The following is a 19,753-nucleotide window of genomic DNA, read 5'->3' on the forward strand; positions in this document are numbered from 1 at the left end:
TATAATTATTATGATGTATGAATACAGACAAGCATATAATATTTAAATTTTATATATATATATATATGTATATATATATCACTTCATCAACTATTTACAGTGTCCACTGTTTGCTTAGCCATCTCATCTTGGTGATGTATATATTCTAGCTATAGATTGTAACTAGGTAGTGAAATTTATCTCTAGAGAATAATAATGTAATTATCATTACAGTATGTAATAATGCAAATAAAAATGTAAATATTTCAAATGTTTATATTAATTTCTGGCATCACACAGCTTATAGATTAAATATGATATGAAAGAGACACATGATTGTCTGCCCTTGAACCCTTAGGATGTGTTTGAATAAATAATATTATTGAAATCATTGTAGATTTTCATCAGTTATGTAAAAAAATTGGAGATAATCTTGGCACAAAGCTGAACAGAGAGTAGGCTCTTAATAAGTTCTGTCTATACTAATATCATTGCGACTACTGCTTCTTTGTGCACATCAGAAATGCTAAACTTTAAATTTGTGAAAGGATGGACCACTTCTAGAGCTGACTTTTGGACTCACTCAAGGGGCCACATTGAATTGTTGTTAAAATTAATACTTATAACAGAGAAATATAAATATTCTAAGACAAAATTTAAATTTAAGGACCTGTTCATTTCAACAACTTTATTTAGAAATTTTAGAGTGTGCTAGGTATTTTAGAGCACTTTCCCACATATAGTTTTATGTACACACAGGTGATTTTCGTGTATCTTACTAGTCCCATATACCAGAGGGAAAACTAAACTCCAGGGTAGGGGGAGTAGGAGGGCGATGTCTAGGTCAAAGAGGAGGAAAGTGATTGCTACTAGGAAGAATTTTATGGAAGAGGGTAGGCGGGCGGATCCTATAGGGTTCCTGGATAGTGATCATACAGCTTGCTTGTGGCAGAACCAATATTAGAACCCATATATTCTGATTCACCTCTCTGTGCTTCTTCCAATGGCACTATAGAAATAGAAACAATTACAGAGACATTGAAGAGAAGCAAAAAAAAAAAAAAATTTTAAGAGGACAATGTTAGACAAACTATGAATGTCCATTGTAAAAAATGACTCTAGTGTTTGGCAACAGCTATGCTAACTCAAATGTAAGGAGCTAGACGGATGAAAAACTGCAGGTTTAATTACTTAATTTATTGTGGCACTATGCTAAGTATTTGCTTTCGTAATTTATCAGCATGAAGGCTTTACTCAGATCATACTCCTATTTTGCTAAATGAGAAACTCATGTTTAGAGAAACACAGAAAATAACCCAATTCTAATTACAAAATCCAATTTTGGACATTACATCAGATTTCACATTATTTAAAGATAATTAAAGAAATATGTTTGCTAAATGGGTCTCCTGAGAATAAAGAGAACAGATATCACTGAACTGAAAGAAGAAAAAACTTATGGAGAAATTTCAAAAATTCGTGTGATCCAAACCGCAGTCATGAAGTAAGATGAGTTTGCCCTTCATTTTTCTCCTCTTTCTCTCAGTCCTCTGCTCCTTTAGAAGTTATTCGTGGACAGTCACACCATCTTAGCCCTAGCTTCCTTACTCACAGACACTTTGCAGCATCTTATCCCTCCTGGTCTGTCTTCCCCTACCCAAGTGTTCCAGGTAAAAATTAGCTAAAAGGAGTCCTGCTCTCCTATTTTATACGCAAACGTAGAACATGTCCTGATTGTCTACCCCCTAATGATGGAAAATGTATGCCAGTGAGGAAAAACTTCATTATTTCCTGTCACATCACAGAAACCAAGAGGCAATTCAGTTCCCTCTTGCATTGGCTGTGAGAAAGTTCAAAGCCATATGTTGATCTGCCACTATCCAATGAACATATTGTACAATATATACATATACACATATATACGCATTTTTTACAATACACATTCTGCACTCTAAATATACCCCGATTTTATCTTATTTTTTAGTTTTTTTCTCTTTAATCGTATTGCATCATTTTATCTTAATGTACATATTTTGATAGGTAAGATTAAATGCATTCTGGAACAAAGCTAATTGTGTCTGTATTTATACATTCACATACCTAAATACATACACATATGCTCACATACATATTCATTTGTATGTACATATATACACTTACTTATAAATATAAAAATTTACATTCAGCCATTTAAAAAGACTGTTTCTATGTGTAGTTCCTTACTGTTTATTCCAGCAATAGCTTCTCTTCCTCCCCCTGTTTGTGGAAAAAGCCTGCTATTCTTGATCTCTTGTGTCTTCTGTGGCATGGAGTAGATAATCCAGGAAGCCGAATATTGCCTCTGCTGGTGTAGAGCGAGCCAACTAGAGTTAGATGACATAATCTTGGAATCACTTGAAGTCAACCAAGATCTTACAGTTCCCTCTTTCTATCACAGAACAGTTAGCTTCCTGTATTTGCCAAAATCAGTGTCAAGTTGCTGCATTTGCCAATCCGAATTCTATAGACATTTTTTGCTGTACATGTTTATTTCTCATTCTAATTTTATGTTTGTATTTGACTACCATCTTCTCCATACTTATAACTGCAGTTACAGCAGTAAGGGAGTGAACCCTCAGTTTACGTTGTTTAAGGATTATTGAAGCACAAATACAAATATATTTTATGAGAAGCTTTTATTTAGACTCATCATGTCAAATAGTTATATTACTAGAAGTTTAAATTCACTTAATTCTGAATACTGGATGGTTATAGGGAAAAGAGAGCATCAAGTTAGAAATCAAAAGTTTTGGATCCCGTGCTAAATTCTCCTGGAAATTAGCATATGACTTTGAGCAAGAAAAATTATGCCCACCCCCACCAGCTCATAGGATTTTGTGAAAATGTGATAGAATTATTCATAAAAGCACTCTAAAAATGTAAAGAGCTAGTCAAATCTGATATATTGTTATTGCTTATTTTTTTTCTGAAAAAGCATTGATTTCTGTCAATGAGTGTGTTTTATTTTACTTCTGTCAGCCTTAACTGAGGCATGAGTATATTCAAGAATTTGAAATCTATTTTGTAAATAGTTTTAAAGTGTCAGAAAGCTTATCAAGAACCTTTGACATGACTTATGGTAAACTAATTTAGGATCAGTAAACAATTGGCATGGTTTTCTTTCAATCACTGTAGTCCCACATGGGTGGGAAACCTAGGGCTTCTAGTTAAGAGTCACTTTCTCTGTAGATGATGAGGTAGTTAAAGAATGCCAGTTTTAAAAGAAAACATACGTGCGTTCCAGAGGTTTGTCAAAATCGAGTCCTCCGTTTTATGTCTGAAAACAATAGCAAATCACGGCATGAGGAGGAAGAAACAATTGTTTCTTTCCATTTTTACGTGTGCCTCCTCTCCTCACTGCAGTCATACTCCTGCCAAGAAAACCACCCTTGGTGAGCTCCCTTTGGGTCATGGGTGGCAAGCCACAGGCTGCTCTCTGAAAGATGGGTCCCCTCTCACAGACCATAGGCTGGGTGTAGCTTGCTTCTGCTGCTTGTGGCAGTCACCAGAACCCCTTAACGTGAAATCTTTTATCTGAGTAAGATTTGTAAACTCAAGATATGCCAGACCAGGCTTTTCCCCACTTACCTCAGCAGATTCATTTAAATGTTCCGCTGAGTTGAAATTTTTTAAATGATAGAACTACTTGGTTCTAATAGCTTGCTACTATCAAAAAATAAAAATTATTAAATCTTTAAATACAAACAACCCAAACAAAAAATGGTCAGAAGACCTAAATAGACGTTTCTCCAAAGCAGACATACAGATGGTCAATAGGCACATGAAAAGAGGCTCAACATCGCTAACTATTAGAGTAACGTAAATCAAAACCACAATGAGGTATCACCTCACACTGGTCAGAATGACTATCATCAAAAAGTGTACAAATAATAAATGCTGGAGAGGGTACACTGTTGGTGGGAATCTAAATTAGTGCATCCACTATGGAAAACAGTATGGAGGTTCCTTACAACACTAAAAATAGAGCTACCATGTGATCCAGCAATCCCACTCTTGGGCATATATCCAGAAAAGATGAAAACTCTTAATTGGAAAAGATATGTGCACCCCAATGTTCATAGCAGCACTGTTTACAATAGCCAAGACATAGAAACAACCCAAGTGCCCATCAATAGAAGACTGTTTAAGAAGATGTGGTATATATATAAACAGAATATTACTCAGTCACAAAAAGAATAAGATAATGTCATTTGCAGGAACATGAATGGATCTAGAAAATATCATACTAAGTGAAGTAAGTCAGAAAAATAATATATGATATCACTTATATGTGGAAGCCAAAAAATAATGCAAATGAATCTGTATACAGTAGAGGTCCCCAACATCCGGGCCATGTACCCGTAGTGGTCCACGGCCTGTTAGGGACCAGGCCACACAGCAGGAGGTGAGCAGAGAGGGAAGCTTCATCTCCTGCTCCCCATTGCTCGCATTACCACCTGAACTATTCCCTCCGCCACCGCTCCATAGAAAAATTGTCTTCCATGAAATTGGTCCCTGGTGCCAAAAAGGGTGGGGATCGCTGATATACAGAACAGAAACAGACTCACAGACATAGAAAACAAACTTACGGTTACCAAAGTGTAAAGGAGGGGGGAGGGATAAATTAGGAATACGGGATTAACAGATACAAACTACTATACATAAAATAGGTAAGCAACAAGGATTTACTAAATAACAGAGGAAACTCTATTCAATATCTTGTAATAACCTATCATGGAAAATAATTTAAAATATATATATATAACTGAATCACTTGCTGTGCACCCGAAACTAACACAATCTTGTAAATCAAATATACTTCAGTTAAAAATAAATAAATAAAAGAATTATTAACTATTTACAGGACTATTATGAGTTAAGATTATTAAAAAGAATAGTACGCATGATCGGACCTGCACAAAAGTTAAGAAAGTATTCCAAAGTCATACAAGTGTCAGGAGCAAAATGAGCTCAGTGTTTAATTTGTAGTTCTCTCTTTAATTCATTTAGCCATTAAGCAAACCTCTACTGAATTGTCCTGTCATATATAATAGAAAATAAATCTATTTAGGGAAAACATAGTGAGAGAAAGAGTAGTTGAGGGCATTTCCTTTGAAAACAGCAGAGGAGCAGAGCTCACAGAATTCAAAACAGTTGATGGCTCTTCAGAGAGCCATTGTGTCACTTCTGAGGTAACGGTCCATGCGTGAAGGGTGTCTCTCACAAGGCAAAGAAGTATGACCAGAGTCGAACAGGTTGATGAAGGCTAAAGCTAGCACATAATTACTCTGCTAGCTCCTGACTTGGTGTTCAACTCCGTGACCTCAGACCCAGGATGGAAATATGTACAAAGAGAGAGGTGAACTTTGGAACATGCCAGAAGATATGAAATGGCAAGGTTGTTTTGGTTTGTTTCGTTTTATTATAAATTTAGGCAGAATATGCATGCTTGATCTCATCTGAAAGCTTTTCTGAGGGTTCTGTCTGTGTAAACAGTGTAACCCTCAGTACACATGGGCAGCAGCCTGCACACACACACACATCCTTGCCCATGACAGAAGTACTGGACAGAGGAGCCCCATCACCACCACCACCACCACCACAGCTTCCACTACCACATACTGAGTTTTCCAAAATCTCTAACAGATTTCTCTGGGTTGCTTCAAATTCATCAGGATTTGGCTAGAGAGAAAGTATGTGAGACTGTATTTTTCCAGGCCCAGGGAATCCCTCAAGAGCAGCTATACATACAGTCCCACTTGTTACTGATGATCAGGGACCCAGAACAGTCAAGAATCAGTTAATAGCATGTCACAGGGATACTGTTTTCTGTTGGACTGTGTTCACATCTACAGAAATAGCAATGTCATTTTATCCTGGATTGGCCAGATCCTACTCTCCGTCTGTGAGACGAGAATGACTAGCCTGTACCCTTTTGTCACAGCAGCATTGGAAGAAGAGAAATGAAAATATGCTGCTAATGACTTTGTGTATATGCTTCTTCCTTGTCGCCATTGTTTCCCAATGACATCAACATAGCTTTAGCCCGACGTGCCATTTGGACCGAAGTCTTGGCTTGATCTGTGATGAATGCCCTGTCGGGTACACAGGACCACACTGTGAGAGGTAAGCACATACTACACTGTCTTTCAATGTGATTTCCACCTTGGGAGTTATAAAACCACAGGCATTATCATCCTTCTCACTATCCCAGAAAAGCCGCCACACTCAGGTGAAATAAAGTTTCTCACCACACTTGTCAAACAAATGCGGTATATTTTTATAGTTTATTCTCTAGAAATTGCTCTATAAATCTCCATTCACTCAGAGAGTGTTTGATTAATGTTTTAATCTTAAAGGTTAAGCATTAACCTGCAATCTTTCTAGAAAGTATTGTTCAAGTGGAAAGTCATGCACTTTAAGATTTATCTTACTGTCTATGTTGGCAACATTTATTTTTCATAATTAGCTTTTTGTCCTTAAAATGTAGCTTAAATGTGTAGTTCATAGTTCAGCAAGTGGTCCATAATTTACCTTAAATATATTTGAAAATCGAAACAAAATGTAATTTATTATCATGATTTATATTCTCATCTAATTACTTCTAAGCCAGTATTTTAATTCCCGTTGATTTTACTAGGTTGTTTTGCAGTGGAGCCAGGGATATTATTTTATGTAATTTGTGTGATTATTTTTTCTCCTAAAATCTTGTGGAGGAAAAGGTTCTTCTGTATTTCAGTCTCACTGAAAATGGTACAAAATTCTCCCATAATGTCATTGACAAACACAACAGCATCTTCTGGGTGTAGCACTGAAAATAGTCCCTTTTGTTTCCATCACTAGAAGGTGGGTGGGGGTCAAGGTAGGGGGAGAGGCAGAGAAAGTAACCTGCTTTCACCCAGCATCACCAGGGCTAACACCACAGAGGGCTATTTCTGCCTATCCTTTCCTGTCCCCTTGGCAGCCATCAACCCTATTTCAACAAGGCTGTATAAAGTTAATGAAGGAAGAGCCAATCACCCAGAGAGAATTTAGCCAGCAGCTAGCAGTCTGTGGACACAGTGCCAGTGACAGCTCCTAGCGGCAGCAAGTACTGTTTGTGAGTATGGCAGCATCTGTAAATTAGTAATGGAGGAACAGAACTGAAATAAGGAGGATTTGCAGTTGAGAAACTAGAAGTCTTTGATTGTGTTTTTTTTAAAAAAAGGAGGACACATGCATATTACTTACTGTAATAGGAGAACATATCATTGCCAAGGCAGATTTACATCAAATGCCTAATCCCTCTGGCTCACTACAGGCAACCTTTTTTTTTAGCAACTGGAAAATGACAGCTGCTCTGTCATACAAGGCCATTAAATCCATTTATCTAGGTGGACTTAGTTTCTGATGTATTTATACCGCTTTGCTCCATGATATGTATTTTCTGTATACGTTAGACAATGGTTTCTGAACCATCTACAATTTAAAATCCTACATTTTATTTAAGAAACATTTGTTTGGCAACTACCATGTGCTGTGCATGGGGCTAGACATAGGCTATAAACGGATGTATCCTACCATCCTTGCCCTCAAGCAGCTCACATTTTTAATGTGGGTGAGAATATTTGAACATATTCTGGAGAACATTCTGGTCTGAATAATAAAATTCACCTAGGAAAGGAATACCTGACAGAAAGGATGATTTCCTGTCTAAAACCTTTATTAATCTGATCAAAAAGAAGAGAGAAACATGCATCAAATGGCGTGTCTTACCTCTAATTCAAGTTTTTCAGTCAAAAATAACTTTAATCCATTATTATATGGAAGATGTGATATTATATTTTCCTAGCCAGAATACAGATTAGGGTTTTACAGGAATATTTAGAGTCTGTCATTTCTCTGTGTTTGTAGGAGCTAAGAAGTCCATTAGATGGATCCAAAATATTAGGAGAAACATTTTGGGGGATGTGCAGGCTGAAGTAGACCGGGGTGTGAGGGAGAATAAGGGTCAGGGAAGGAAAGAGATACGGGTTGTACTGAAAATCCTGTAATCAAAACTGTTCTGTGAGTGATTGGTGTAATCAGTTATGCATATCATCTACACAAAATCAGCATTGAAAAACTGAAGCTGTGTTTTCCAAGTTATAGATGTTCTTGGAATAGAGTTCTATGATCACTTACATTTGGGAAACATCTATTAGCATGTGAAAGGTTCTGACCAGTCCTGGAGTGAAAAAAATCTCTTCAATTTGTTTAACTCATCATTTTCTAATCTTATGTGACCATAAATCCCCTACTTTTATTATATAGCAAGAATGCATCTCAGACTCAGATAGATGGGAATTATAACTTTATATTTTTATCCCAGTTTAATTTCTACTTTGAGATCAAATTCTTTATATGTAGGAGCTGTGAGGGCTTGGACACATCATCTCAGTCAAGTACACTTTAAACTTACCCAGTGTTATATGTCAATTATGTTCCAGTTTTTAAAATTTTTTCTCTTCTCCCCACTTTCCACCTCTAGCTTTGGTTAGAACCAAAGTTCTAACAAGCTTACTTATAGTACCAAGAGCCTTGAATGCTGGAATGAGTGTGTGTGTGTGTGTGTGTGTGTGTGTGTGACTGTTTTGGGTAGTGCACATATGGTAGGGCTAACCTGTTCTGAGTAATTCATCCAAATGCATTTCTGCTGACCTCTTCCTGTTTCCTGTCCTCCTGATTACATTTCCCCTCAGGTCTAATAACTCTCCCCACTACTGTCCTACCACTCGTGGGCACACAGGACACATACTGCTGTCTTCTTTCCAAACTGGGATCCACCAACATCCCTACTCTCATCATTTCTCCTCCATCTGCCTTTCTAACTCCATCCCATTTCCTGTTTGGGGATGAATTGCAGGAGGAGGTGCCACATTCATAGAAATGGTGACCTTTAAAGCCAAAGTCCAAAAGATTCCTATGTTTCTGCTTTCCTTCCTGTCAGACCCCTTAACTCAGTCAAGCAGCACAGATGGTCTTGCTGCTTAAATTGAGGGAATGGAGAAAAATTTTGAACAAGAGGACGGTAAAACAAGATATGACAAAATATGGACTGATAGTCTGTCACACATAGGACACTGGTTACAGTTTTCAGAAACTTTTGCTTGGGGCCAAAGCACTCATACCTTGAGATAGTACTGCTTTCCTCTGACTAGGGACTGTTTTAAACAAAATGAAAAGAAGAGAACCAGGGGTGAGGGAACTGGTTATTCATCATGGCACATGCTAAGATTCTAGGATTTTATTATCTGGACAAGAAGAGAAAAATACAGAAAAACAAGGAGACAGTATTTTGAAGGACAAAAAGGGATGAGTGCCAGAGCATCAAGTGAAATTAAAAAAAACATGGAGAAAAAAAAGTGAGCTAAATGCTGATGACATCTGCTCTACTGGGTACTAAGCTACTTTCTGAATAAGTTTGGAGCCTCAGCAACATATCACGCTTCATGGAGACAGACATTTTAAGAGACTGTGACAGGTTCATCCAATGAGATCCATAGGACCACAAGAAACTTAATGAGCTATGTGGACCCCTTAAACCCTGTCCCCTCCTGAGCTGGGCAGTTTTTTATTTATTTATTTATTTTTTTTTGCGGTACGCGGGCCTCTCACTGTTGTGCCCTCTCCCGCTGCGGAGCACAGGCTCCGGACGCGCAGGCTCAGTGGCCACGGCTCACGGGCCCAGCCGCTCCGCGGCACGTGGGATCTTCCCGGACCGGGGCACGAACCCACGTCCCCTGCATCGGCAGGCGGACTCTCAACCACTGCGCCACCAGGGAAGCCCCCCTGGGCAGTTTTTTATGTCCTCCCTAAGTAAGGAGAGCGAAGTCAAAGTTAACTTTAATTTCTCAATTGCCACTGAGAATGCAGAAGGTATTTGAATTCAATTGCTTAGTATTTGGAAAATTTACCTACAGTTTTATCCACATGATTTATATTCAGTGTCAGAGAAGCCCCTTTTTGTTTGTTTGGTTTTTTTAATTTCAATTCCAAAATCCAATTTAGATATTCTCTGCTTCAGAAACGTCTTGACTCTGAACCAAGTCTAATTGTCATCTGATCACTATGATGGTGAGAATTTCTACTCACGGCTGAGTCTCCTTGATCCCTGAGTCCTATATGCAGAGCATGGGGTTACAGAAATTAGAGACGAGAGACAGTTATGCTTACTCAGTAGTGCCATTAGGAAAATTGTGACCGGAAGTGAGGTTTCAAAAGGCTGCTTATCTGTGGTTGTGCAGTGCGTACACTGCACAAAAGTACTCAGCCAAGGGGGGAGACTGGGGGCTCGAATCCAGTGTGCCCTCTTCTTGCCAATGCACTAGCTGTGCTGTGCTTGGGTGCCCAGCCATGTCTACTGTCTTCTGTTCATTTTTCTGCATCTGCCCAGAGAGAATCTTTTTTTTTTAATTTGCCGAAAAGCACCATATATGCAGGCACACTTCCTCAGTCTTCAGCTGATTCAGTCAAGTGGGAAGTAGTAAGAATACAGTGCAGTTCCACAACCATTCCCATTTAAACTCCAGCCACCCTCCCCTGTGCCTTTGCCAATACTGCTTCCTCTGCCTGGAAGACTGCAGCCCTTCCCCCACCTCTGCCTGAGACCAACTCTGCTGCGCCCTTAAAATTCAGCTCTGTCATCCTGAAAGGGTCCTTGATAAATCCTAGTTCGAGTTGGTTGCCCTTTTCTATACTTCTTTAACAGTATTTGCATATCTCTAATAGTTCACTGCTACATTTTTAACTATAGATGACCCTAGAAAAACATGGGAGTTAGGGGCACCAACCCCTGTGCGGTTGAAAACAGTGTATAACTTTAGAGTTGGCCCTCTGTATCCACAGTGTGGTATCTGCACATTAAACCAACCTCGGACCACGTAGTACTATAGTACTTACTGACAAAAATCTGTGTAGAAGTGGACTCACGCATTTCAAACCCATGTTGTTCAAGGTTTAACTCTATATCTTTCTTCTCCATGGACTGTAGTATAAAGGCTGTTCCTTATTTATATTAGTATCATGTGAAAGTGCTCAGTAGATGTTTAAGGAAGAGTGGGAGGGGAAAAAAAGTAAGAGCTTTTCTAACTTGCTTAGAGAGACTGAAGCATTGTTTTCAGTCTATAGATAGGAAGAACGTAGACCAAAGATTTTAGCCAAAAGTTGATGAAAAATGTTGGAGCAGAATGAAATAGAGAAAAGTCTCACCAATTTCCTTTCTTCTTTTCATTATTGTTTCTCTCCACTGCCATTTCCTCTCTCTCTCTCTCTCTCTCTCTCTCTCTCTCTCTCTCTCTCTCCCTCTCTCTCTCTCTCTCATTAGATGAATCCAACTTGATCAGACTATAAAACACTATTATTAATACAAGTTATATGATTAGCGGTATTGTATTCACTGACCCTAGAATTACCTTTTAATTTCTATTGATGGGACTTCCCTGGTGGTCCAGCGGTAAAGAACCCACCTTACAATGCAGATGATGGGGATTCGCTCCCTGGTCAGGGAACCAAGATCCCACATGCCCCAGGGCAACTAAGCCCACATGCCACAACTACTGAGCTTGCGTGCCTCAGCTAGAGCCCCTGTGCCACAAACTACAGAGCCCACGTGCTCTGGAGCCTGTGCGCCACAACTAGAGAAGAGAAAACCTGCACGCCACAACTAGAGAGAAACCCGCACACCACAACAAAGAGCCCACATGCCTCAGTGAAGATCCATGTGCTGCAACTAAGACCCGATGCAGCCAAAAATTTAAAAAAATTAAAAATAATAAATTAATTTTAAAAATTTCTATTGAAACATTTCTGTAAGTCTCTCAGAATACTGTTCTATGTATAGAAACACACACCTGCACACCCCTAATAAAATCTGAATGCTTACTTTCAGTGAAGTGCCGTATGAATGATGTATCATATATATTTAGTAAGTCTCCTTACATGTCCTACAACAAAAAGTAAAAGGCAGATGCCTCTTCAGTTATTCTATTTAATTGTAATTATTTTCTCATGGATTGAGTTGGTTTTTAAAATTATTGTTGTGGGAGAATTTGGGACTTAATTGGTATCTACATTAAAAAAAAAAAACCAGATCTTGTTATATAACGCCATCTCTCCTGAGGGCAGTAAGTCATTCTGAGGAAAGTGAGCTGAAAATAATGGGGGTTTGTTATCTGTGATAATGATCATTGTATATTGTTATTCTGGTGGAGCAAAGTCATTCTCTTAATGGTAAACAAAATGAGATGTGAATATATGTGGCTGTGATCATGAGCTCTGAATATCAAGTAAGGCAAGAAGAATCGGATTAAAATTCAAAAGGATTTTCTTCTTATCATTATTGACTACCACTCCTGAAGGGATTGTTGGGGAATTTTATGCACTAAAATATTAGTTCATTTTTACGACAGAGAATTAATAATTAATATTTGTGAGTGGCAGTATTCTTCCAAGCAGTATTTACGCAATGACTTTCACAATTTATAAAAGATTTTGTTAAAATTAAAACTAGTAATCTCATTAAAAATTATGATAAAAGGTTAATTCTACAAGATTATTATGGCATCTATAAATGTTCTAGAAAACTTAGACTAATCAATGTATCTTACCAAATTAATGACTTTGCCCCACAATCATGATATCATTAAAGTATCCTTACATGATATACTGTATTTAAACCATTTCTCTTTCTAGAGTAGAGAGCATTTTTCTCTACATATCTGTAAGTAGATGAGCATAAACATAATGTACTTTTGAGATATATTCCCCTTCAATTTTGACCCTTGCTGTAAAGGACTTTCTATTTTGCTAAGATGGCACAGAAAACAGAGCTAGCCTGACCATAAGACTTCAGATGTACTGTTTCATTTCTCCTTTGGCAAGTGGAGCTTAATATGAAGCATAAGCAAATGTAACTGAAAGAGAAGACAGAGTAGAATATAAATAAGTACTTCCTATAAAGGTGTATCTGTGCATCTGTAACATTAAGTAGCATTGTAAAACATAACGGTGTGGTTAAAGGGAAATTTGATACTATAATTGAAAATAATCTCTCCCATGCCTCATAAATAAATGAACTTTTGTTTTTCCAATAATATGTACAATAGTGTTTAGTCCTTTAAAAAAAAAAAAAGAACTGGAGTTTGCTAATAAGAGTTCTGGGCACCATTAAGCCTCGCCTTATGTCATGTTACCATAATATGCAGCAGGCCTGCTACTCAGTAAAGACTCTACAGTGGAAACCTGCCTCCATATGGATGTGCAAATGTATAAAAGCCTATTAGTAAGGCAGACATACGGTCCTCACACAAATGATGAGGCTCTTTCGATTTTCTATTTAATAAACTCTTGAATTCTCACTACTGAGTTGCCTTGTGAGCCTGCTTCCCCACAACAAGCTTTTGCTGCAGCAACAGAAACGTGTGAACCTTACATATGTGTACAGGAAACAACCAGCTGCGTACATACGATGTGCTGTCCTGCAAAGGCTTTCCAGCATGGACCTGGATCCTGCCGCAGTGCCAGCGGCAGATTTCTTATTATGCTTTGGTCTCGTCTTCAGTGCCAGTGACAAGATTTTTTTTTCTGGCTGAAATCTAATTACTAGTGGGGCTGGCAGGATTTCATCTTGTATCTACACTGCAGTAACAGAAAAACATTCTTTTAATTACCTTGCATTTGAGAAAAGGAGCGCTTAAAGGGAAAGCATATCCTGGGAGAGGGATAGAATGAAAAAATATATAAACATTGCCCCCAAAGGGTTTCATGAGTTCCTCCCAAATACTCACTGATGAAACTTTTCACCTTAGGTGTGCAGAAGGCTATTTCGGACAGCCTTCTCTACCTGGAGGATCATGTCAGCCATGCCAGTGCAATGACAACCTTGACTTCTCCATCCCTGGCAGCTGTGACAGCTTGTCTGGCTCCTGTCTGATATGTAAGCCAGGTACAACAGGCCGGTACTGTGAGCTTTGTGCTGATGGATATTTTGGAGATGCAGTTGATGCAAAGAACTGTCAGCGTAAGTCCTGAACTATTGATGCCCCTGACAGAATTGTGCATTGCACCTCAAAGTAGCTGATGAGTTCTTGAGTGGGGATTGGAGGGTAGCAAATTATGTGTAATACATTTAAGATAGATACACAGCCTATACACAGAGTCTGAATATTCTGATACATTTCTTTGTGCTAATAGATTAAATCCTTTCAAAACTGCTGCATTGTTGAAGTATCATTTTTCAAATGATACACATATCTCTGTTTCCACATGGGATGAAGATTTTTAAATAAGTTTCTGTCTATGACAGGAAAGAAGAATTTGAAAATTAGGTAGCCCCTATTTATCCTTATTGTTTATTACACTTCTAACCATTTTCTTGAAGTAAATTTATCAGTCCGTATTATTTCATTAGTACCTGTCAGTAGGTATTAATCTGTTATGCTTTCATGTGTAAACTTTACATTCTTGCATTTCACAGTAGGTGTAAAATTCTGCCAATATTCTTACACACTGGCATTTGTAACAGTTGAGGTATTAACCTTAGGACTACTCACAGAGTGCTATTTCTGTGTTTTACTTCCACAAATTAGCTATTGTAGGACTTCATCCATATTAGTCAGTACATTCCTACCCTCATCTTGATCTCTTCAGCTGTATTTTTTGGTGTTGCATAGAATTTACAAATGCTTTATATTAGTGGTAATATATTATGCAAGAGAGATCTCATTGTGGAGAATTAAATGGAATGAGCATCCTTGTTAGTCCACGTTAGTGCTGGACACTGCCATCGTCAACTTCACCTGCTGTGATAATCTTTAGGCAGAGCAGGTTATGATACCAGCTCAATAGTTCACTTCTGCAGACTTCGTTATCTAAGAAGGGACTCTTCCAATCATTCAGTTGGGTCCCAGGACCTGCAACAATACAGAAACCACTGGAAATGTTGTGCCTGTTAGTATCTCTGCTGTAAACACCAAAGACCTGCTAGTCCCGTCCCCCACTTCAATAAGAAATGTGTCTTTCTCCTCACAGGTTTGGAAGATAAGTGCCAGCTTTTTGTCATTTAAAAATGACAATTTATTGAATCAAAAACAAACCACCCTCTGGAACAGTCGGCAGCTCTTAATATCACGTGTAAATTGTCAATTGTTTTTAAAGCAAAATTTCCAACAGGCTCAGAAGCGCCTTTAAACACTGTGGGTTTATGGCATCTGTGTAAAATCATAAGGAACTTAAGAAATTCTCCAGTTCAAACTCATCATCTAGGATCTACACTTTCTACCTATGTGATGCTGGGCAAGATATTTGACCTCACTAACATTCAGTTTCCTCATTTACATAAAGGTCCTAATTTTCAATGAGGATTAAAGGATCTAGCATGTGAGAGTATCTAGTGAGCTTTCTGGGGCATGGGATACTCACACATGGTGGCTCCTTTGGTAGAGATGCTCACTAATTCTGAGGCTGTGTTACTCACTGAATGACCTCATTTTCTCTCTTCCAATAACCCCCTCCATAAAGTTGAAGAGACAGTTCCACTCTTTTTATTGTGGTAAATTCAGGATCTGTGGCATGAAGTCTTAACACATAGAAGAATATGGTATAAAAACATTTTTGAACCATCACCAATTTTTATATCACTTGCCATGAAGTATAGACATAATTATGTTTTTAATGCTCTTTAGCATATAAAAATACCAAAACACATTTATTATCTATTTTTAACTTTTCATAGGTATGATAGCTCTTCTATACATAGTTAGTAAACCTTTACAAAAAGAAAATTCATAATAAACTATTATTTTAGTTGCCTCTGGATCTGTTCATGAAAAGTACACCACTACTAAGAAATATATTTTGCTTTTTAAATTTATATACATATTTTTGTGTCATACATTTCATTTAAAAATGCCACTTAAAAATTCTATATTGCTTTTGTTTTTTGTTTTGTTTTTGCATTACGCGGGCCTCTCACTGTTGTGGCCTCTCCCGTTGAGGAGCACAGGCTCTGGATGTGCAGGCTCAGCGGCCATGGCTCACGGGCCCAGCCGCTCCGCGACACGTGGGATCTTCCCGGACCGGGGCACGAACCCGTGTCCCCTGCATCGGCAGGCGGACTCTCAACCACTGCACCACCAGGGAAGCCCAGCTTTTGTTATTTTTAAGATGACTTTTTAGTAAATTTAATCTTGTATTCCCCACTCTAAGAAAAAGTGGCTTTTAATTTATAGATTATTTGAGATTTTTAAAATCGATGTATCATATATATATATATATGAAATATATAATGAAATTAAAAGTATATATAACAATTCTAGTAGCCAAATGAAATGGATATTTAAAGAAAATATTTTCTTCAACCTCTTCTCGCATGCCAGCTATAGATTATCCGTAGGCTGTTACCTGAGTAAGATAACTGGCTGGGACAAGTTTTTAAATGGCCACCCAACAAGTATCAAGTTAGCAGACACTGAAGACCAAACTATTGGAAGAAAAATCAAGCAGTTTTTAGGAAAGCAGTAAAACTAAGTAGCGCTTCCAGCCCCATGAACAGAAAAATAGTGCAGGCTGATGGAGTAGCTATTTATAATTTATTTATAAGTTGTGCTCAAATCAAAGTATTCAGAGACATGAAATATTGTACAAAATTTACAAAAACCATCTACGAATAGTCTAAATTCCCATGTCATCTCCCCCTCACATTTTTACTCTGGTATCAATGCAATTATATGTACCATTAAAAATACACTTGTAGAGTACAGAGTGAACCATTAATTACTGTTCTATTTGTGAAAAAGCTTCTTAATTTTTAGACTGATTTATTATATGTTTCAGAATAACATCAGACAACTTTGTAACATAAAAATGACAAAAGGTTATTTAAACCAAATACATTTTCTATCTTTGGAGATATATATATAGTATATACTATCGTAGTAATAAGGTTTATAGTATATAAACTGAGGATAGTATATATCTTCCTCAGTTTAAAAATTATAATGCTGTACTGTACTCCTACTACACTTGAAAAGTTGTGTTTATCTTATGTACATTTTATTGAATATGTTTGACATATAACATTGTGTAAATTTAAGGTGTGAATGTGTTACTTTAATAAATTTATATATTGTAACATGGTTGCCATTGTAGCAATATTTATCCTGTTACATAATTTGTAGTACAATATTGTCTATATTCATTATACTGTGCATTAGATCACTATAGCTTATTAACTGCTTGTTGCAATTTTTTACGCTAAACAGCAATAATTTTATCCCCCCATTCTCCATCCTATGGTAACGATCATTTTACTCTTTTTTTTTTTACGAGTTTGACTTATTTAGATTCCACGTATAAGTGATATCATACAGTACTTGTCTTTCTTTTTTTTATTATTTCTTTTTATTTTTGGCTGTGTTGGGTCTTCGTTTCTGTGCGAGGGCTTTCTCTAGTTGCGGCAAGCAGGGGCCACTCTTCATCGTGGTGTGCGGGCCTCTCACTATTGTGGCCTCTCTCATTGTGGAGCACAGGCTCCAGACGCACAGGCTCAGTAGTTGTGGCTCATGGGCCTAGTTGCTCCGCGGCATGTGGGATCTTCCCGGACCAGGGCTCGAACCCGTGTCCCCTGCATTAGCAGGCAGATTCTCAACCACTGCGCCACCAGGGAAGCCCAGTACTTGTCTTTCTATATCTGACTTATCTCACTTAGCATAGTGTGCTCAAGGTCCATCCAAATGGCAGGATGCCCTCCTTCCTCGTGGCTGAGTAATATTCCATTGTGTATATACATCACATCTTTTTATCCATTCACCCACTGATGGGCAGTTAGGATGTTTCCATATCTTGGCTATTGTGAATAATGCTGCAGTAAACGTGTGAGTGCATATATCTCTTCAAAACACTGTTTTCATTTATTTTGGGTATATATCCAGAAATGGGATTGCTGGATTGTACGGTGGATCTGTTTTTAACATTTTGAGGAAATTCCATATTGTTTTCCATAGTGGTTGGACCAGTTTTCACTCCCACCAACAGTGTATAAGGGTTCCCTTTTCATCACATTCCCACCACCACTTGTTGTCTCTTGTCTTCTTGATGGCAGCCATTTTAACAGGTGTGAGGTGATATCTCATTGTGGTTTTGATTTGCATTTCCCTGATGATTAGTGATGTTGAGCATCTTTTCATGTGCTTGTTGGCCACTCTGATATCCTCTTTAGAAAAATGTCTACTTGGTTCTACGGTCTTACATACTTTTCTAATCTTGAAGGTATGTATATATTTCCCCTCAAGCTCACTTTTTGAGCTTAACACAAAAACTGGCATATTGTAAATAATCATTAAATTGGAAAAAAATAATTAATTTTGCTTCATTAATTGTAGAATTAATATTATGCCATGGGTGCTATTAATTTTGGTAATTTCTCAAAATTATTTCAGCTCTAGAGTCAGTATGCATTACTTATATTGAGATTATATTTTAGGTGCTACCCCAGTGTATCTATGAAGAAGCAAAACAGCTGGAGGATGGATGGAAAGAACATTTTACCTGAAGTCAACTATATCACCTACTAATCATGTGGCCTTGTTTGAGTTATGGCTACGTGGAAATTCAGTGTCTTCATTCTCAGAATTTGAATACTAATGGTGACATTAGTATTTTCACAGCATATGAATGTGCCAGGAACTATGCTGTTGCTTTACATAAATATCTCTACAGCTTATAAAATGGGTGTAAACATCAAATAATATAATGCTTAACAGAACCTCTAGCAATCAGAAAACATTCTATTCTAAAACTTCGTGGCCAGTGTTACCACCTGGGGGATATTACTATTTAACAAACCTATTAAGACTATTAGAACATTTTTCCCAATCACAGATCTCTCTTCTCTTTGCAGCTTGCCACTGTAATGCCAACAGCTCCTTCTCTGAGGTTTGCCATGCTCAGACGGGACAGTGTGAATGCAAACCTAACGTGCAGGGGCGGCAGTGTGATGAATGTAAGGTAAGAAGTAGGAGCTGACCATGATTACTTCTTCCTTCAAACTTCACATTGGCTTTCACCGACATACTCCTGAACATATTGAAAGACAAGTTCAGGAATATCTCATTGTACATATAAAATTACTGTGATCATTGAAATGTTTTTTTCAAAATAGAACAAAATTTACCATACACTAACATTTGACCCTCAACCTATATTTCCTTGGTAGTGAATTTGTGTAATATTTACTGTAGTTCAGATGCTTCTGAAACAACATACAGATTTCATCCCAGTCTATGGCGAGTCATGTATTCTTTCTTTTGCTTTTATGTTTTTGGCAGAAAAAAAAAGTATCACACGCTTTGCTTTTATCAAACACTTTGTACTAGTTCCATCAATTAAAAGTTCCAGTGAGCACTCTACTCAACAAAAGTTCTCAGTAGAGAAGTAAATCAAAATATTTTTTTTAGATACCATTTTGCTAAAATGAAACAAAAATCAAAATATGTTGCTCTCTGTTCCTGCACGTATTGCCCTGCCTTCCGTATGGTGAGCACCTGAGATTCCTCCATAAGAGGACGTGGATTTGCACTGTCTCTTTCAAATATATATGTCATTTTTTGGTGATAAACACTGTTAAGCAGAACCAAGCATTTCTCAGGTGTCAAACCAGCCATCTGTAGGAAGTTTGGAAATATCATTTGCTTCTGTCTCTTGAATAACATTATGTGTT

General features: G+C 37.7%; 1 protein-coding gene across 2 annotated transcripts in view; it reads left to right on the forward strand.

The window, feature by feature from the left end:
• The window catches only part of LAMA2 (laminin subunit alpha 2), a 628,216-nt gene that overhangs the window by 392,383 nt on the left and 216,080 nt on the right, over positions 1-19,753 (forward strand). For both annotated transcript variants that reach the window (XM_007450523.1, XM_007450524.1), the window contains exons 18-20: positions 6,058-6,144; positions 13,845-14,056; positions 18,935-19,041. In XM_007450523.1, coding sequence (XP_007450585.1) covers positions 6,058-6,144; positions 13,845-14,056; positions 18,935-19,041 — 406 coding nt within the window. The remainder of the gene's footprint in view (positions 1-6,057; positions 6,145-13,844; positions 14,057-18,934; positions 19,042-19,753) is intronic.

This window comes from Lipotes vexillifer, unplaced genomic scaffold (assembly GCF_000442215.2).
Source record: "Lipotes vexillifer unplaced genomic scaffold, Lipotes_vexillifer_v1.1 scaffold537, whole genome shotgun sequence".
NCBI classification, from domain to species: domain Eukaryota; kingdom Metazoa; phylum Chordata; class Mammalia; order Artiodactyla; family Lipotidae; genus Lipotes; species Lipotes vexillifer.